Source organism: Cornus florida, unplaced genomic scaffold (genome assembly GCF_030987335.1).
Source record: "Cornus florida cultivar Cherokee Brave unplaced genomic scaffold, ASM3098733v1 CherokeeBrave_3.0.0_Hap2_Chr11, whole genome shotgun sequence".
NCBI classification, from domain to species: domain Eukaryota; kingdom Viridiplantae; phylum Streptophyta; class Magnoliopsida; order Cornales; family Cornaceae; genus Cornus; species Cornus florida.
The window spans coordinates 76,810,054-76,827,952 of record NW_026775581.1 but is presented as its reverse complement, the minus strand read 5'-3'; the positions used below and the strand labels follow the sequence as shown (position 1 = coordinate 76,827,952).

General features: G+C 38.7%; 1 protein-coding gene across 1 annotated transcript; it reads right to left on the bottom strand.

The window, feature by feature from the left end:
* Positions 1–14,453: 14,453 nt before the first annotated feature.
* On the bottom strand, positions 14,454–17,319 carry LOC132284497 (uncharacterized). Its single transcript, XM_059786607.1, has 4 exons — positions 16,803–17,319; positions 16,422–16,558; positions 15,824–15,913; positions 14,454–14,913 (listed from the first exon to the last, which is right to left on the bottom strand). The coding sequence occupies exons 1-4, from the start codon at positions 17,307–17,309 to the stop codon at positions 14,811–14,813; spliced, it is 837 nt and encodes a 278-aa protein (XP_059642590.1). The 5' UTR covers positions 17,310–17,319; the 3' UTR covers positions 14,454–14,810.
* Between the last annotated feature and the right edge of the window lie 580 nt (positions 17,320–17,899).

The following is a 17,899-nucleotide window of genomic DNA, read 5'->3' as shown; positions in this document are numbered from 1 at the left end:
TTTATATAATTTGAAAGTAGAAAAATTCTACCATTTTATATTTGTTATTTGTATGTGGGCTGATTCGTGGAGTCCAAAATGTTCATAATACATTTAAATGACAAATTCATTTATGAACATTGGTAACCAACCTCTATCACGCGGACTCCGACAATCACTAAGGCTATGTTTGGTAGGATGGATTTGAAGGGGAAGAATAACATTAGTTATAAGGGAAAGGGAAGGAAAGGGAAGGGAAGGGAAGGGAAGGATAAGTTTAATCCTCGATCGTGTTTGGTTGATTAATGAAGGAAAAGAAAGGCAATGATAACAATCATGTTTGGGAAAAGAAAGGAAAGGGAAGGATAATAAAAAATTTACTATTATGCCCTTTATATATTTTAAAAGATAAATTTTTAGATTTAAATATGCAACAATATTTTTGCCCCAAGATTCGGTTCTAAGGCTCAGTTTGGTAGCAAATGCCACATTCATCTTCTCTTTCCAAATCAATATTTCAAAACTCAACAGCACTTAACTAATTTATGCAGTGGTATTGAGGCTAAGCAGCCCAACTCTACCATGAGAAAATCTGCTCGTGTGTAGCTGATTAAGAACGGGAAGAAGATCGCTGCATTTGTACCCAATGATGGTTGCTTAAACTATAGTCTCCTCAATATAGTTTAGTGTAGATCTTCTTTAATGTATCAAATCTTATAAAAGGAGCCGGCTCAAGTAAAAGTGGAGGAGGCTCCAATATGAATGGAGCAGGCTCTACTTTAAGTAGAGGAGGCTCCAATATGAGTAGAGCAGGCTCCCAAAATGGGAGGCAGCTCCTTTGAAGAAAAATTGTTCTGGGAACCAATTTTATGTCATGTTAGGCGGCAGAAGTAAAACAAAGAAAAAGAAATGCAATTTACCCAAAAATAAAAAATAAATAAATAAAATGTAACTCATTTTTATTCCTAAAATGAAGTTGAAATAACATTCATACTCAAGAGCACAAATGAATTTTCGCTTAAAAGTTTGATTTCCTTCAACAAAAAAGATGATAAAATCAACAAAACAATAATAAAGTCAATGAAATAATCATATTGGTAAGTACTGAAACAATCAACAGATCGCATAGAAAACCCAATTACTAGATCTTCCTTCAAGCAAGTAACAACAGAGAAAAGTAAAAAAATGATCATTAATTTAATCTTTAAATTTGGCTTCTTACTTTTTTGGGTGAGAGGGGTTTGATCACAAATGTAATCAATGATGATCAACAACATAAAACAGTAAGTTAGGTTCTTTCTGACTTTATTTAAAAAAAAAAAAAAAAAAACTTAACAACCCAAGGCATGAAGTGGATCGAACATACAGATCCACCAATTTCTTGCAAATACCATATCTTCAACTGAAAAGAATCAAAGACACCAAAAAATTCTATAGTGAATTATGTTTGTGCTAATTTCGACTAAAAATTAAGAGCAGGAATATATATAAATTGAAGAGGGAATTTCATGGATTTAACATACCAGTGAAGGAACCCATCATATGGAAGAATTCGCCCAAAGCAAGATGAAGTCTCCTAAGTCAGTTTGCTCTCTGGAATGTTTCAATAATGACCCCAAATTAGGAAGTGCCGAGATATAATGGGAATAGGACACTTGAAGGGAGCCGGCTCAACCATGATCATGGAGCCGGCTCTTATGGGTTTTTGAGAGGTGCCGAGTGAAATAGGAAGGATGTAAATGAGTGGAGCCGGCTCTTCCTTTTTGTGGAGCCGGCTCCACATTTTTTTTGGAGCCGCCTCAAGTAGTTGCTGGAGCCGGCTCTCTTGGGCATTTGAGAAATCCCAAGAGTTGGTGTACGCAGGCCAATAAAGGAGCCGGCTCAACCTATTTCTAGAGGCGGCTCTTCTTGGAGATGCCGTTACAAACCTTTCCCTTCTATCTCTATCATCAACTTCCTCCTCCGGCACAGAGACCATGCAGTGAACCCACTTCCCCTTCTCTCTCTCCCATACGTGAACCCACTTCCCCCTTTTCTCTCTCCTATTTCTTCTTATACCAGTGAATTTTGGCGCCTTTGTTCCCGCGCTGAATATACGCCTTCCTTTGTTCCCGCGCTGAATACAGGCCCTAATATGAAGAGCAAATTTGAGGGTAAAATTGGCCTAACAAATATTTTGTATGCCATTGCCTTCCCTTTCCTTCCTTATCCTCCCAATTTTGGAAGGTTAAAAAATTACTGTACGTTGCTTATAAATAACCCTCCAAACCCCTCCCTCTCCTTCCCTTTCCCTCCACTAACTTTACCCAAACACAATTTTTTTATTACCCTCCGTCCCCTTCCCTTCCCTTTCCCTTCAAACCCATCCTACCAAACTGACCCTAAGAGACATCGAACCCATCTCTCTAAAACGGATCAAGACCCGGTGGGTGTTGCTGCACACTATTGATCATTGGGTTGGGCCTGCTCCCAATCTTTCTCATGTTTCAAGTAAAGCCCAACAAAAACCAACCTCGGAGGATGAACCACGGATCCTCCTGTCTATCACCATGTTTGCTCATGACCAATTTTGGCCCACTCTTCTAGGCAACAAGAAGATACTACTTTGATTCCTCCTCTGCAGACCAGAGAGGTTGCCTCTCAAAAAACTTGGAAACGCAAAGCTCGAGCAATCCATATGCAGGAACAATTTTCGGTGATTTCTAATGATGAAAAGCAAAAATCGGGTGACCGGTGCCAAACCTGATATCCATTTATCTGAAGTCATGGAGCCAATGATTAAGAGAAATAAAATAACTCACTCAATCAGCAATAAAAATAACCAAGAACAATATATAGAAAAGCGTATAATTGCTTGGACGCTTGGGATCTCTTTTATTGGAGGTCTTGGCATCTATTTATACATAAAAAAAAGTAGTAGAATTATGGTAGGACTCGCATTGATTGTCCTCCAATTCTTTCCATGTATGACTTTCTTTACAATTAGAGTTCTTTCCATTATTTAATTTTCCATGCACAGAACTTGCTTTGTGTAGAACTTCATATTGCAAAGTCTTCCTTCTGTGGTAAATCCTTCAACTTATAGGATTTGTCCAATCTTGAATAACTGGGCTGGCTATACCTTTAACCGGCTGGGCTTGAATAACGGGCCGGATGTTGATATTAGCAAATCGGGTTGATAACCTTTTGATTCGGCCTGGATAAAGGTTGGAGGGCAAATAACAGTGATCATGGGCTAAGAATACATTCAATTTGGGCTTGAGCATGACGGGCCTTTGAAAGACAGATTTGCATCCGTGATGACTTGAAGTAATCTTATTAGAGGGGATTTTTTCCCTCCACACTTTGCCCCCAATTCCTCTTTAATTGGACTACGGCTCCTAATTAAAAGGGAATTGAAGTTGTACAGTTACCACTTTTGCACGAGGCGTTTCCAGTTGTGTCTATTGTTATTCTCACTCAAGGACTTCTTCAAGACTTGCTTTTGTTCTTACTGCGCTCGTTTCGTCCCTTGCGTTCTTCACATTCTCATATCACCAGGTTAGTTCTTCATCTTCTTCTTTTAATCTTGCATTATGAGTACTTCGACTACTCCTAATCATGTAGAAATCACGGATTCTGAATCCATGCTCTCGTCTTCTTCTAACCTCATTAGGGTTCCTCCTCTTAGGGTTTCTAACTTTCTTAGATCTACAAATGACTCGGCCAATCAGCCGGTTATTTCTCCATTCCAGGCTGAGACATCCACCTCAGGGTCGGATAGTGTTTTTACTAACGAAGAGAGAAATGCAATTTTATCTGTTCGTCGTATTAAGTTTTCCATTGAATCCATAATAGAGGATTTTGAGATTCCCGAGAAGGGAGAAATTGTAGAATACCCCAAGGGCGCCGATTTTTGTGCTGGTGAGGGCGTCGGCGATGACGAGTTGCTCCTCTCTGTTGGGCACCTCAACGCTCTTCGATTCCCCTTTCACCCTTTTTATCATTTAGTTTTAAACAAATTAGGGATTGCACCCCTACAAGTAAACCCTAACTTCTTCCGAATAATCTTGGCATTCCTAGCTCGCCGAAGGCTAGAGAGTCTTGATCTGACTCTTGCTGACTTGCTGATTACTTATGCTATTTTCAAGTACGGGACCGAACCTGGTCACTTTTACTTTACCTCTTCCTCGCACCAGAGGATATGTACAAACCTCCCTTCCTTTGAAAAGAAGTGATTAGAGAGGATGATAACCATTAAAGGGAAATGGGCTGTATCTCAAACGAGCAAGCTCCCAATCCCACGCAAGTTTGGGAAGCTAGGTATAGATTATGTCCCCTCTCTACATAAAAATTGTTCTGGTTGTTCCCCATGTCTAGTCTTACTCTTTCTTTATATTTATGAATTTTTTGGTCTTGTTTCAGTGACATTTCCTTCCTCTACTGCCAAGAAGAGACTTTCCTTTCTTGAAAAGCAAGTTTGGTGGGAGCCCCCTTTCTGTTGAAGATTTGTTTACTTCGGCAAACCTTAAGGAAATTGTTTCTAGAGCTGTAGCTGCAGACCTCATGGATCTATCTCTACCGACCTTTGACAGCTTCTCAATGACTGAGGAAGAAAAACAGAGGGCTAAAGCCCTAAAGAAGAAAGCTGTTAAAGATCGGCCTTTGGTAGTCATCAGATCAAATGAGCATGAGACAGAGGTTGACGAGCCTCATTTGAAGAAGACTAGGCCCAATCCACCTTCCCACGGCAAGAGTAAGACTTTCTCCAAGAGCAAAGGGAAAAAGGCTGAAGAAACTAACCCTGAGGAAAAGGTCAGAGCATATGTTTTGTCTGAGACTGGGGCACCTTGGACGCCCTCTTTCTCAAGAGCTGATAAATCGGTGCTTCACTCTGGTGATTCTGTGATCACCGACCCATCTGTTACACTGGCAGTTGCTAGGGGGAAGTGGTTTCTCAAAGATGAAAAAATTATTGGCAGAATGGGATTGGAACAGTTGCTTCCATCTGCCCCCGTTTGAGCCATAGAGGTTTGCTCTTCCTTCTTCTTCTGTTCTCTTAACTTTCTTCTCCATTTTACTTACATTGCTATTTTTACTATCTGATGATATAGGGCTTGTATCATACTATGGCTCTTTGTGCCACTGCTGAGGCTCAGTCTCTTTCCATCAAGAAGTTGGAGAAAGACCTTAGCAATTCTGAGAAAAAAACTTCAAATGCATCTTTGAATGCTGAGACTGCTTCCGAAGCGAGGGATGTCTACATGAAGCATTTGGCCGAGTCTGCATCTAAAGTGAAGACATTGGAAGCTGAAATCCAGCGTCTTAACGAGGCAACAAAAACTTGTGTCATTGCTAGGAGACAGATGCAAAGCCGTTACTCCACTTTTGCGCGTTTGTCAAGTGCAAAAGCCTATCGGTCTGGCTTTAATCAAGGCTCATCCAGAAGATCCTTCAGCTCCAAGTTCATCAACTCATTTAGCTGCTCTTGGCCCCTCAATTCCTCCAACTTCAAGTCCAGCTGTGGTGGACGCTTTTGAATCTGCTCCGTTTGATCCGAAAAGGAAGTAGAGTCGTGTAATCTTGTTCTTTGTAATAAAACAATACTTTTAGAATGATATAACTCTGTTTTACAGGCTGTGATGCCTTAAGTTTGCCTTGATTGAATATTCCCGAATGCTTTTAATATTGCACACACTTTGTTGGGCGGTAATGTTTTGAGTAAAGTACCCTGTCTGAGGGTTCCATATTTGTTGTAGTTCGAAGCAAATATAGATAAGAGATGAAGAAGGGATCTCCTTTGACAGTTTACCTGATGTCTGAGGATTATTTTTTACTCTAGTGACTTAACCGTTAAGGGAACCCTTCTTTCCATGGATTTGTGTGGAGTAAATATGTATATACTTGTTTCTTCTTGTATTTTTTCGATGTGGGAAAGCTCCGTGGCTCATACTAATGGGCTTAGGGTGAGAGCCAGCCAATTCGATTTCCACAGGACATTTGCTCTAGGCACCTTAAAGCCTGAGACGATTGGTTCCTTTGTTTTGAACCCGAAGAGTAATATATTAAGCAGGACATTTAGGGTCTGAGGCGAATTATTCCCCGGCGCTGAGCCTAAGGGGAAGTATGCTGAGCCGGACGTGTAGGGTCCAAAGCGAATTATTCCCCGGCACTGAGCCTGAGGGGAAGTTTGTTGAACCGAAAGCTTAGGGTCGAAGCGAATTATTCCCCGACGCTGAGCCTGAGGGGAAGTTTGCTGAGCCAGACGCTTAGGAACCGAAGCGAGTTATTCCCCGGCGCTGAGCCTGAGGGGAAGTTTGCTGAGCCGGATGCTTAGGGTTCGAAGAGAGTTATTCCCCGACACTGAGCCTGAGAGGTAAAATGCTGAATTTGGATACTTAGGGTCCGAAACGATTAGTTCCTCGGCGTTGAGGCTAAGAGGTAAAATGCTGAATTTGGATACTTAGGGTCCGAAACGATTAGTTCCTCGGCGCTGAGGCTAAGAGGTAAAATGCTAAATTTGGACACTTAGGGTCCGAAGCGATTAGTTCCTTGATTTCTGTATTCGCCTTAGAGGAATTTTATTGATACCCTCAGACTCTTGAGGTCCGAGGCTTGTATTTTCTTTGATATATTCGGACTCTTAGGGTCAGAAGCTTGTGGTTTTTTGGCTTTGCGCCTTAAAGGAATTTATACTGATACTGTCTAAGGTGGTAGTATTTACTGAGGATAACTTCCTTAGCTTGTGGGCTGCCCTCAGTCTGGATCGGTACACTTCTTCTAACTCTTGGTCGTCCTCTGATCTCCTATGTATTGTATGAATGAATTTTACTTGATTGCCCTCCACTTTCCGAGGGTTGACCTCCCGAGGCTTCACGTACTCTTTTGGTGTGAGGCAGTCTGACAACTTACCTCTGGTTATCATGTTTTTCACTTGCTGCCTAAGGGATCTACAATCATTAGTTGTATGCCCGTAATCCCTAATCCCTATGGTAGGCGCAGTACTTGTTCATGTCCCTTTGCTCCAAGGGTTGCCTCATTGGCTGATGGGCTGCGAATCTCACCTTGTTTTCTTGGAATAGCCGAGCCAAGGTGGTACGAAAAGGCGTGAACCTTTCATCTATCCTTTTCCTCTTCTCAAGTACCGGAGCGACCGGTGCTGAGGCATGCTGGCTTCTTTAACTTTTTGAACTTAAAACTTTTCCCAAGACTTATTATCCACTGTGATGAGGGTGGCATGTTATGCTTGGTGGGCTACATTCTCCTCAAGTTGAAAGTAGGTCTGTGCTCTAGCATTGAGAGTCTACATGTTTGGAGGGGAATATTTGAATGTCTCTATAGTGAGATAATATATATTCTTCGGACTCGTAGGTTCGAAGATTTCAAAAGTGAGAGAATATATTTTCTTTTCTTAATAGCTTTTTAGGGCTACTTATCTTGCCCTCATTACAGAAGGTATTGCCCCCATTAAAGAAAGAAAAATATGTCTCATTTCTGTTTTCATGAAAGTTTATTTATCGGCACTATTTTGTGCCTTACAAAATTTTACATGAAAATTTAACCTTCAATTTATTTGAGTTCGAAGTAATTTTTATGTAATTTTATTCCTCGGCAGCTCTTTGTGCCTTTAGAGGAATTTGAAATCTTTGGACTCTTGAGGTCCGAAGATGAATTTTCTTCCTCGGTAGTTCGCTGTGCCTGAGAGGAAATTTGAAGTCTTCGGACTCTTGAGGTCCGAAGATGAATTTTCTTCCTCAGCAGTTCGTTGTGCCTTAGAGGAAATTTGAAGTCTTCGGACTCTTGAGGTCCGAAGATGAAAATCCTCGTCGTGCCTTAGAGGAAATTTGGAGTCTTTGGACTCTTAAGGTCCGAAGATGAATTTTCTTCCTCGGCAGTTCGTTGTGCCTGAGAGGAAATTTGAAGTCTTCGGACTCTTGAGGTCCGAAGATGAATTTTCTTCCTCGGCAGTTCGTTGTGCCTTAGAGGAAATTTGAAGTCTTCGGACTCTTGAGGTCCGAAGATGAAAATCCTCATCGTGCCTTAGAGGAAATTTGGAATCTTTGGACTCTTGAGGTCCGAAGATGAATTTTCTTCCTCGGCAGCTCGTTGTGCCTTAGAGGAAATTTGAAGTCTTCGGACTCTTGAGGTCCGAAGATGATTTGAAGTCTTCGGACTCTTGAGGTCCGAAGATGAATTTTCTTCCTCGGCAGCTTGTTGTGTCTTAGAGAAAATTTGGAATCTTGGGACTCTTGAGGTTCGAAGATGAGTTTTCTTCCTCGGTAGCTCGTTGTGCCTTTAGTGGAATTTGAAGTCTTCGGACTCTTGAGGTCCGAAGATAAATTTTTTGTGGTTAGGCTTGCCCCCGCTTTTTGGCGCTCTGACGCCACATATAGTATAACTGTATAGTTGGACTATTTGTCATTTCACTTGGGGATTGATCTTTATTGCAATGCGAATAAATCAAACCCAAATATTAAGTAACCTACGAACACAGAGCAAATACAAAGTTATTCGTAAGCAAAGTTATCAGAAGCATGCAAAATGATGACACGTAGCATATAGCAACTGATTGATGGAAAGTAAGAATTTTAAGAACTTCTTATGTATCACAATTGAATTTGTAACTAGAAATTCTAATTAACAATAAGTATTTACTCGCTCTTGTTTATCAAGTATATTGAAATTACTCAATGTATGTAATATTTTAGGACTTCAAGTAATAGACCAACTGGCACAGCTCGTGCATTCAACAATGCCTCTGGCCTCGGATCTTTATTCAATTGTAAATTTCAGAAGTCAATGTAGAGGGTCAAAATCTTCTTTTAGTTGAGTAGTGATGAAGTTGTGCATCCCTCTGAAGAGTCTGAACCAACAATGTCAAGTGATGTGGTCCTAAGGCTCTGATAAATTATCAACCTTCAGTGAACAACTAATAGATATAATCTAAAAATTTTCTCAAAGTGTGAGCAAAACAGCTAGTGAATATAACTAAAATTACAATGCTGAAAATCCTCGATGAGAGAGAGAGAGGGATGAATCAGTAGAGGATTATAATCGAAGAAAGAAAGACTAAAGAATCTGTTGAGTGTTGACAGAGACAGAAGTTCAAGTGATTTTTTTTTTTTTTTTTTTTTTTTTTTTTGACTCAATAGAGTATACTGAATAAGCAATTTGGTTGGTTCAAACTAAGTCATAAATCTTTATGTATAATGAGCGTCTACATGAATAACAAAATATGATTGCATCATGTGTAAATATATATATATATATATATATATATATATATGTATATATGTATTTTTAACAAAAATTCGTATCATGAAAAGCTTAACCCAGATTGTAAAAATCAAAGTTAGGAAACTTATCTGATTAGAGAGATAGAAAGATTCGCGTCTGAAAAGGCCTGGGATGTTTGAAATGCCCGGCCGATGAGTTTACTAAAGTTTGTGGCGTTGAGCGGCAACCCATTTTTAAAACTTTTCTGAAAGCCTTTATTTCGCCGTTAGCCTTGAAAAATGGAATGCTAGGAAGAACTTTGCCGAACTAAAAGACCGACTTCTTCAGGTTCTTGGAAGACCAAGCTATCTTGGAAGACAAAGCTTTGAATGCTCCAAAATGAGTCCCCAATTCGATTTTTTTTTTTTCCCGAACTAGGTTACCACAGAACCAGTCTCAAATGAGGTTACAAAGCGGGTTTAGTTATATATATATATAACTGATAAAGGTACCAATCAATAGAAGAGGCGAGCGAGGAGAAGCTCAGATGTGATGGACGACGAGCTGTTCCGCTTGTGGGCGACGGCTCGGCGAGGATGAATATGGCCGGCAAGCTCACTGCAGAGATGGAAGGCTAGTGAGATGAACACCGCCGATGAGACAGATCCACGCGCTTGGTGAGGGAACACCACCGGCGAAACAAATCCAAGAGCTTGGTGAGGACTTGCGGCCGGCGATGATGGAGGCAGCGCTGCAGATGGGTAGCTCGACTGGGATGAGCTCCGGTCTGGTCATGAGGAAGTGGCTGTGAACTTTTGACGGTGCACCGGCGGGCTTGGCCGGTAGCGACAGTCATCAACTCATCTCTACAGGTTAGACACTAATACTTTGCGATATAGAAGTTCACATGTGGTTGCATCAAACTGCACTCCGTTCAGATGTAGGCAGTTCGCGGCAGATTAGATGAGATCGACGGCGAGCACGGGCGTGATGGCGGTGCAACGACGGCGACTCGGTTGAACTCGGCCGGTAAGAAGGACGACAACGTGCAGCGGTTGTGGCTAGGCTTAATGGTAACTGGCTCAGATAGATTTTGTTTCGGTCATGAGGTCGGCGAACTTCAACTGAACTCGCGGTGGGCTTGATGTGCAGCCGGTGATGGGTGAAGATATACAACATTATACGAAAATCGATCATCAACGAAGGCATATATCGGCTTGGAGTTGAAAAATTGAGTTCGTTGCAGGTTCACAAGACGGATTGGAATTTGTTGGAGATGAAGATCAAGAATTGGTTAAAAGCTGTGAATATTACAGTGAAGATGTTGTTCAACGGAGAGAGAATTCTCTGTGATCATGTCTTTGATCGCATCGTTAGAGTCGATCAGAGAGCCCTTTCAATCTCCAATCACTAACCGCAGATCGACTCAATCTTCACATTCGAATCAACGTCCGTAGTTCGAGCACAATGTGTCATAAAATCAAAAGACACCTCGTGTATGCAAGTCAATGCAGTCTTTTTGGGGGTGCTGAACATTGCAAACCATGCTATTTAACCATGATGATACTGAAGGTTCACTCAAAATTTTGTAAAAAGTCAGATTGCAGAGTGCCGATTTGCAGGCCTTTGAAGAGTGAATTAGAGAATTTTAATTTCAGTCTAAAATTCTGTGAAGGGATGCTACGACTGGTCGGGAAGCACCCAAGGTTACTAGAACCAGTTGATTGTCCAAGTGTATAGTTATTGATGGATTATCAACGATAGCAGTCGCTTATACTGATTAATACAATTCAATGTAACATTGAATATATACTGACTTATTTCTTTTGACGGTTGTATAGGTTGGACTTGCAGTGAGTTCATTCAAACGGTGATTCATGTAAATAAAATGATGCTTATTGATTATTATTCATGAATAAAAAATAAATCAGATTTTGCAGTAGATTTCATCAGTAATTCTTTCCCAATATTTGAGGTCTTAATATAATGGTCCACCCAAAACCCTCTATTCATGTGATGTAATACTTAAATAATAATACGCCACCAGCAAAGTAAGACTAATTAATCACTTCTAGCTAGTGCTTATATAATAATTATGCATGTTGGATTTGTTGATCAAGAACATATATATATAAATATTAACACGAAATCAAGATCAGAACACTTATCTGATTAATTTATGGCTTGGCTTTTTGAGCTCAGATAGACATTTGATTACCAAGGCGAACACGAGTGATGCCTCCTGGGTTTTCCATTCATCAGTCTTGCTACGAATTATTGTCCGAAAGCCGAATATTGATGGAAAGAACCTTGTGGGAGGTTCAGATGTTGGACTTTGGTCGGCTTGCTACGTGGAGACCTTCGGCCATGAGAGTTGTTGTAGAGAACTTGGGTTCAAATCCTAGACTTGAAGATTTTAATTTCAAGTCATATTGCTGGATTTGGAGATTTTAATTTGAAGTGTTGTAACTTTGGTGGGGATATATTTCTATACGTTTCCCACAGACGGCGCCAAAGTGTAGGTGCAAAATTTCACTCAACCAATAACGATTAAGAGAAATAAAACAACTCACTCAATCAGCAATAAAAATAACCAAGAACAGTATATAGAAAAGCGTAGAATTGCCTGGACGCTTGGGAACTCTTTTATTGGAGGTTTTGGCCTATATTTATACATAAAAAAAGTAGTAGAATTATGGTAGGACTCGCATTGCTTGTCCTCCAATTCTTTCCATGTATGACTTTCTTTACAATTAGAGTTATTTCCATTATTTAATTTTCCATGCACAGAACTTGCTTTGTGTAAAACTTCCTATTGCAATGTCTTCCTTCTATGGTAAATCCTTCAACTTATAGGATTTGTCCAATCTTGAATAACTGGACTGGCTATACCTTTAACCGGCTGGGTTTGAATAACAGGCCGGATATTGATATTAGCAAATCGGGTTGATAACCTTTTGATTCGGCCTGGATAAAGGTTGGAGGGCAAATAACAGTGATCATGGGCTAAGAATACATTCAATTTGGGCTTGAGCATGACGGGCCTTTGAAAGACAGATTTGCATCCGTGATGACGTGGAGTAATCTTATTAGAAGGGATTTTTTCCCTCCACACCTGTGATACCCTCTAATTTCGGAACACGGGTTGATTAGGTCCCTGCACAAAATCAGAAAATATCAGTCAATCAATAACAAGCAAACACAAATTAAAAAGACAAATAACAATATAGTCCTGATAAGTAATTTCTGAAATCTCAATAATAATATAAAACCTTCAGAGTACAACTTAGGAATCCATACAATGTGGACCCCTAATAAAATCCCAAACTGATAGATGAAATAAATAAATGTCTAACTCAAAAGTAATAAATAATTAAGAAAAACATAGTGTAAGATCCTACGTCAATAACACCGGAAGAGTGATGAGAATGAACTGACTCTACACCTGGAACTAACGATAACCTAAAAAGATAATAACAAAGGTGGGTCAAAACTCACGAACAAGTCATTTCTACTACATCCCAAACAGAGACCCGATAAACGATACATTCTAGTTCGACTCATGCAATAACTACATAAGTAAATATACATAAGTATTATAGACTCTCATTGGACTTTGAGACAGACTCAACCGGATAGTAGGTCTCATGTTAGCGCACACAAGGTGATCATGAGTACCTCGTTTATCAGGGCGCACACTTCCTTATATCCAGCTACCCATCTTATTTGGCAATATACACCAACCCTAACCATCGATCACGAGATCTCAAGTTTATATCATGGTACACAATCAAAATATACGTATGTGAGTAACTATAGCCATATTAAGGTCATAATTATATCCTGACAACAGTATGACAAAACAAATGGGTCTAGACTTGTTAGTTCGCCAGTATAAGTATCAGCAAACTATATCCTGACAATGGCGCTGCTAAAACCATATCATGACAATGATCCTCAATATACACGTATATCAAGCATATATAAACTCGCATGCATATACAGTCACATACATGACTATTATCCTACTATCATCTACAACAGTTGATATAATAGTGCAAGCTGATACAATTATCATGTAAGTAACTTGCAACCCAAGTAAAGTCATTCCCACCATCTCATGCATGATTAATATCATTTTATACTCTGCAGTACGATATATGACTATACAAGCTAATATAATCACCGTGAGAGTAACTTACATTATAAACAAATCCATAACTATTATTTCATGCAATTAACTTACAATGCCAGTAAAGACATTTAAACCAATGCATGCATGGATAACATCATATTATAACTTACACAATATGATAACTGCAAGGCATTAAAGAGCGTCAAAAAAATAAATAGCTTGCATCTCAAATAAGGTCCATTATACTCCATGTTATTGTCGTCGTAATTTCTATAACAACAAAAATGATAATAGACAGCATTCAAGCAACTTACAGTTCAAATAAATTTTAATAATTCATCAAACCAACATATAATAATCTAATTTTCCACATTCTGGGATTTAAACAGACTACTTAGATGACCCAAACTAACCCCAGACCAGTAATTCATCTCTGGACAACTTCAAAACTCAAGAAAACCCAACCCAAGTAACTAAGAAGAAGCCGACTTCATTCACAACTGAGCTGACTCAGTTGGAACTGAGTCGGCTTAGCTGCTCCAACTAAGCCGACTCAGTCCTGGTACTTCAACTTCTTCACGTCGAGGCTCTGTAATTCCTCCTAAACTCCGTAGCGAAGGTCCCTTTATTATACACAACTGAAACGTCTTTTAGGCAACTTCTCAATTTTTTTTTCTTTTTTTCTTTTTTCCTTTCATTCAATGGCACGAAATTTATAACTCAAAAAACATATATTGTAAAAAGAAATATATAACAAGGGTTAAGAAAAGAATTGTTTCTTTTTTCCTTCTCTTATGATATGTTGTTTTCCTTTCTCTTTTCTTTCCTTCTTTTTCCTCTATAACCACACAAAGAAAAAGCTTTTACTATATTTACCATTATATCCCCATCATCTGAACTTTTTATATCCACAGCGTCTAAACTTGACCATCATGAACGAGAAAAAACAAATCATTAAAATGCCAAATTCAACCTATTTATATTTGAGTAATTCACTTATAATTCCTTAAGAAAATGCCACCAATTTCGTTATCCCATCAATATTTTTATTTTTATTTTTACATTTGTCTTCTACTATTAATACTATTTCATTCTTAATATTTTCATTATCATCATTATTTCAACTTGTGCATTATATACGCAAATGGGTTGAGCTGGAATAAACAGAAGATGACATTGCGTAGATATACCAAGTTAGGAGCCGGCCATTGTTGTGACAGTAAATTTTAACTCTATCTGTTATTCCAACACAAATGAAGATTCATTCACCTACAAGGCTACAAATTACCTTCCCAGCATCACCAATACCCCAAAAAAAAAAAAAAAAAAAAAAAAAACTACATTTTGCAATATTTATCCTGTAACTGACAAATAAAGGAACCCATAATTCAGCACCTTGACACAAAATAAAATAAAATAGAGAACTACAACAAAATGGGCAAATAAACAAAGGGGGACTTCAACTATTTCACCCAGCTAATCAACGTAATTTCTTCTATGGTCATCGTTGGCTCAGCTTACGCTTCTTTCTCAACCGCTCCTGCCTCTCTTCTTCCTCAATCTTCCGTAGTTCTTCTTCATCTTCCTTTCTAGCAATTAGTGCACTGAATCACAAGAAATCACTGGTATATGAGATACGACCACAACCAGAGGAAAACAGAATAAAAAATATTTTTAAAAAATAAAAGCCTATATGAGCATCCATCAAATAATTGCTAGCTCACAAAACTCGAACATGAGCACGCATGCCTTCATTTATATATATAAAAAATAAAATAAATAAAACAAACACACATCCGCATTTATACACAAACACATATATAACACAAGAGAAACGCACAAGACATATTTACACAACATTCCAACAAGGAAACTCTTACGAGAAATTTCTTCTAAGGAATTCCCAAAAACCATCTTAATGTTCATTTAGGCAAAAAAATTCACAAACAGATGGTTGTTTTTTCCTCCTTTGTTGAGCACTTGACCTAGAAAGAGTATTACTAAGGGGACAAATTCATCAGATTCATTTTCAAATGTTCTACACACAGAAACCCCTATATACAATAACCATGGCTCTGCATGTAAAATAATAATAATACCATCAACAGGAGCCTTCGCAACTTCTTTCAAATAGAATAAAAATCCTGTTATACCAAGCATCAAGCATTCGACGCTTTAAATTCTACAAGTCTCAAAAAAAGACATGCATACTAATATACCAGATGTTATTTGCAAGATGGCGTGTAACTCTCGCCAGAAGAGAGCAATAGAGGAGGTGGTGGGTAAATCAGGAGTAGAAATTAAAAAAATTGAAATATATATATATATATATATATATATATATATATATATATATAAGAGTAGATATAAGGTTTACAAGCATTAAAGGGAAAATATATAAACTCAAATGAGTGCATAATATTGGAGCAGGCAGACATACTGAAATGAACAAGAAAGCATTTCCAAAAACCATAAATAGACAAGGAATTCATGCTACAACCAAACCATACTAACCTCCTCTTCACCTCCTTCATAATATCGGCATAGTTGGCCTCCATGTCACTATCATCTTCATCATGACCAGCAAACTTTTTTGGATCATACCTGCAAAGTAAATCACCAATTTGCTTAACATGGAAAAGAAACATGGACCATCCAAATGGCATCATCACCCACATCAAACAGAACACACTTCATGTCAAGTATGACCAAATCAAAATTACATTCCACAACTGAAGTTTTGTTGATTCTAATAATATGTACCTTACAAGACATTCAATTACATTATTGTTTAAAAATATAAACATTTACCTTTATTAAAGAAAAAAACAAGTGCCTTCCCTTAAAGAGTTTTTTTCTTCTCTTTTTTCTATGTTCTTTCTTTCTTATATCCTCTCTTTTTTGAGGGGGGAGATTGCATCTGATCGCTTACTTATAATAAATAAAAATATGCTACAATTGTATCCAACAAATCTAAGACTATAATCAAACACCCACATATAAATTATTCAAATCAACAATCAACTCTGTTAACTTATTGAATCAACATGAAGAATAATTCAATTGCATAAAGCCAAAATCAAATAATATAAAAAGAAGGAAGGTTATTTACCCAAACATTTCTCTAATCATACTGACTGCTTCATCACCATCATCCTCATCATCAGAATACCTTCTTACAGGCTTTTTCTTTGGACGCTCCTCTTGCAAAGTGGCACGGGATGCAATTTTAGGCAGTACCTTGTTCATCTGTGTATGTGTCATCAAGGACCCAAAACATAAGAATGTATATTATGCAATCTTTCATTAGATATGCAGGAATTTTCACCAGAAAAATGGCTGGAAATATCTGCTTTTCATGCAAGGTCAAAGTATAAAACAAATAATAATAATTATAATAATGGATCTTTCACGGATTATACCCAAAAGAGAAAATCCACCAGAACAAACGTTCATGCATAAAAATACAATTACACAGGAAGTAGGATAAGACCTGAGGTTTAGAGGATGACACTGGATGTTTAGGGATCATCCTTCCCTTGCTATATTCATGAAACTTCTTTCTAGATTCTATGGACTGCTTTGGAGTAGCATGTTGCAACTTCGAAGATGGTGGCTTGTGAAAACCAGCAGTGGAACTCTTTGCACCCGGTAGAGCTCCCTTCTTCTCCATGACAGCTGCAGGTTTCTTAGTAGGCAAACCTTTTGACCCAAGAGGCCGACGAGGCTCATTTCCACTGTTGCTACCAAGCTGTTTCCTAGAGTCCACTACTGTCCTATTGGGCTTAGCTACAGAAGTCAATCTGTGGGACCCTGCCTTGGGTGGCATGTGGGTACTTTTAGACATAGGTTTGCTCTCTTCACGGCCATTAGAAATATGTGACATAGGTTTCCTCTCCTCACGACCATTAGAAACATGGGACGTAGGTTTCCTCTCCTCACGGCCATTAGACACTTGTCTTCCAGAATTGCTCAACGACTGTTTGCTCTTTGACGGCATCTGAGCTGATCGCGCCTCCTCAACAACCCCAAAAAACCTGTATAAGTTTTCACAATGAAAATAGTATGCTTTGGGGGCTAACAGATCAACAATCTCATGCATGGCAAGTAGCAACGCACCAGAATGTGAAACGGAGACATTTCGAGGTAGAGGATCCTTTCTAGGTGCTGGAAGCTCTATATCATTAAGAAAAGAGTAATCTTGTGTATCCTTGCGTCTCTGTGCTTTCACTTGTAACTACAGCATGAAAAAGAAAAAAAGATAAGAATATATGTATATATATCCCCAATAAATATCACATTTATTTCGAAGTTAAGGGAAAAATCTACATCAAATCTGCTTCTATACCTCATTTTTTACTCTAGAAAGGTGGCCATTGACTTGAGGCTGAGGTCTTGCAGTTGCTGAAGCAAGGCTCTTATTGTTCTGCAGAGGCAAGTAAGGTCATCAACTTCGTCATAAATAAGATTAAAAGATAATAATTCTTTTAGTGCATGTGTAGTCTATTTATTTCGCACCATCATAATATAAGCACGAATTTACATGTAATAGGGATGAACCAACAAAGCAATCTGAGTAACACACACCAG

Coding starts and splice junctions, on each gene's coding strand:
- LOC132284497 (XM_059786607.1), bottom strand. CDS start 17,309: ATGCCGTCAAAGAGCAAACAGTCGTTGAGCAATTCTGGAAGACAAGTG. Junction 15,914..16,421: donor ATGATTAGAGAAATGTTTGG/GTAAATAACCTT, acceptor TTTACTTTGCAG/GTATGATCCAAAAAAGTTTG. Junction 14,914..15,823: donor ATGAAGGAGGTGAAGAGGAG/GTTAGTATGGTT, acceptor CTTGTGATTCAG/TGCACTAATTGCTAGAAAGG.